This window comes from Priapulus caudatus, unplaced genomic scaffold, assembly GCF_000485595.1.
Source record: "Priapulus caudatus unplaced genomic scaffold, Priapulus_caudatus-5.0.1 Scaffold153, whole genome shotgun sequence".
NCBI classification, from domain to species: domain Eukaryota; kingdom Metazoa; phylum Priapulida; class Priapulimorpha; order Priapulimorphida; family Priapulidae; genus Priapulus; species Priapulus caudatus.
Window position 1 is genome coordinate 70,446 of NW_014577214.1, and position 2,034 is coordinate 72,479.

Genomic DNA, 2,034 nt, shown 5'->3' on the forward strand with positions numbered 1-2,034 from the left:
TACTATACTATACTATACTATACTATACTATACTATACTATACTATACTATATTATACGATACTATACTATATTATGTTATATTACATTATATTATGTTATGTTATGTTATCTTAAAGCCGGCTACGTGGATGAGGTAAGGTGGAAGGAGAGCATAGAGTTGCGGAAGCACGCGAGGAATCGCGCGGCAGAAATGCGCGCTGATATCTATCAGAATCGGCGACGCGGACCGACACGCACGCGCAGGTGGTGACACGTCTGCCGAGGTGCCCCGCGCGGCCGACTCTAGTCGCGTGTAGTCGGCGATGGCTGAACAATCGACGACTAAAATTGCACATCGAACTCGCAATCTATCAGCACGAACATAATCGGATTTTCTAGACCATACACCTATAGCATCGCTAATACTGCAAGACATTGTAATCACAATAACTGTAACGTGAACCAATATACCCTCGTTATCAACATAGAATCGAATCCATACATTTCTGCATGTAGCCTCACACGTATGAGCTTAGGCTTTAAGTCTAAGCAAGTCTAAGTCTAGGCGCTAAGTCAACGCACGCTAAGCATAAACACGAGAATGCGCCGATCGGCTCACCTTACCGGCATTCGCAGCATTCGAGTAGTAGCGACGAATTGGAAATTTTTTCGCGCGTTTCATTGCGATGCAAAGATAAGAGCGACGGACCTCTCCCGCCGACTGAATCTCCTTAGTTTTGGGCTTATATTCAACGTACGAAGCTGTGTTGTAATTCGGAGATAAGGCCGTACATTATGTTATAGAAGAGATATGCGTGATGCAGAGAGCGAATGAACACATGCTATCTGCATGTATGCGCGCGTGGAACAGAGCGAAGAGTAACAACGTGATATTGTGTCCTGCTATAACTAAAATTAAACAAAAAACAAAAGATAATTAGAGACACTGAGAAAGTCCGCGGGGAATTTAAGAGACGGAGAGAAACAGACAGACAAGCAAACCGACAGACAGTCAGACAGACATCACACAGTCAGACAGACAGTCAGTCAGTCAGTCAGTCAGTCAGTCAGTCAGTCAGTCAGACAGACAGACATCAGTCAGTCAGTCAGTCAGTCAGTCAGTCAGTCAGTCAGACAGACAGTCAGTCAGTCAGTCAGTCAGTCAGTCAGTCAGTCAGTCAGTCAGACAGACAGACGTACTGACGGACGGACAGACAGACAGACAGTCAGACAGACGGACGAACGGACGGACGGACGAACAGACAGACAGACAGACAGACAGACAGACAGACAGACAGACAGACAGACAGACAGACAGACAGACAGACAGACAGACAGACAGACATACAGACAGACAGACAGACAGACAGACAGACAGACAGACATACAGACAGACAGATAGACAGACAGACAGACAGACAAACAGATAGATTGAGGAAGTTATAGACAGAAATGTTGGAGTGAGAGCGCCCGAGAGTGTGAGAGGAAGAAAGACGCTTGGCTGGATGAAAAAGGAGAGGAAGTTATAGACAGAAATGTGCCTACTTAGTAGTATGTGTGATGAAAAGAGATAAAACGTAAATCTCTCTAATTATGAAATGATGAATTAACGTATATTGATCTACGAACCTGTGATTGTATATCATCAATTTCAAATTTTAATCACCCAACGATATTACACATGCTGTTTCGAATAACAAGAATTGCTGTGTTGGTTTGTAATAAACCTATTATCGATCTGTCTCACAAGAGAGCTAAGGTGAATCAGCGACGTTACATGTTTGTGTCTGTGTGCCTGCGCGCGTACTGTTACAAAGGAATATATTGTTACTGTTAATAAACAGCATCGTATTGCTACACTGTACACGATGGTTGTTGCTTGATTCACTCTCGATTCTTTATCGCCCCTGTGAGAAACTCGGGCATAGAGTAGAAATTAGTAAATCGGAAATTAGAAAATCAGTAGAAATTAGAAAATATTATTGTATACACGCGTACGATATATTATATAGCATTATATTAAAATAAAATAAGGTATATATATATCTATATG

At 42.4% G+C, this 2,034-nt stretch overlaps 1 protein-coding gene across 1 annotated transcript in view; it reads left to right on the forward strand.

Annotated features, from left to right (window-relative positions):
- Positions 1-2,034, forward strand: part of LOC106806302 (lipoxygenase homology domain-containing protein 1-like) — a gene marked incomplete in the record, with an annotated part of 23,268 nt that overhangs the window by 11,714 nt on the left and 9,520 nt on the right. Inside the window, 1 exon segment of the mRNA XM_014808190.1 lies at positions 119-171. Coding sequence (XP_014663676.1) covers positions 119-171 — 53 coding nt within the window.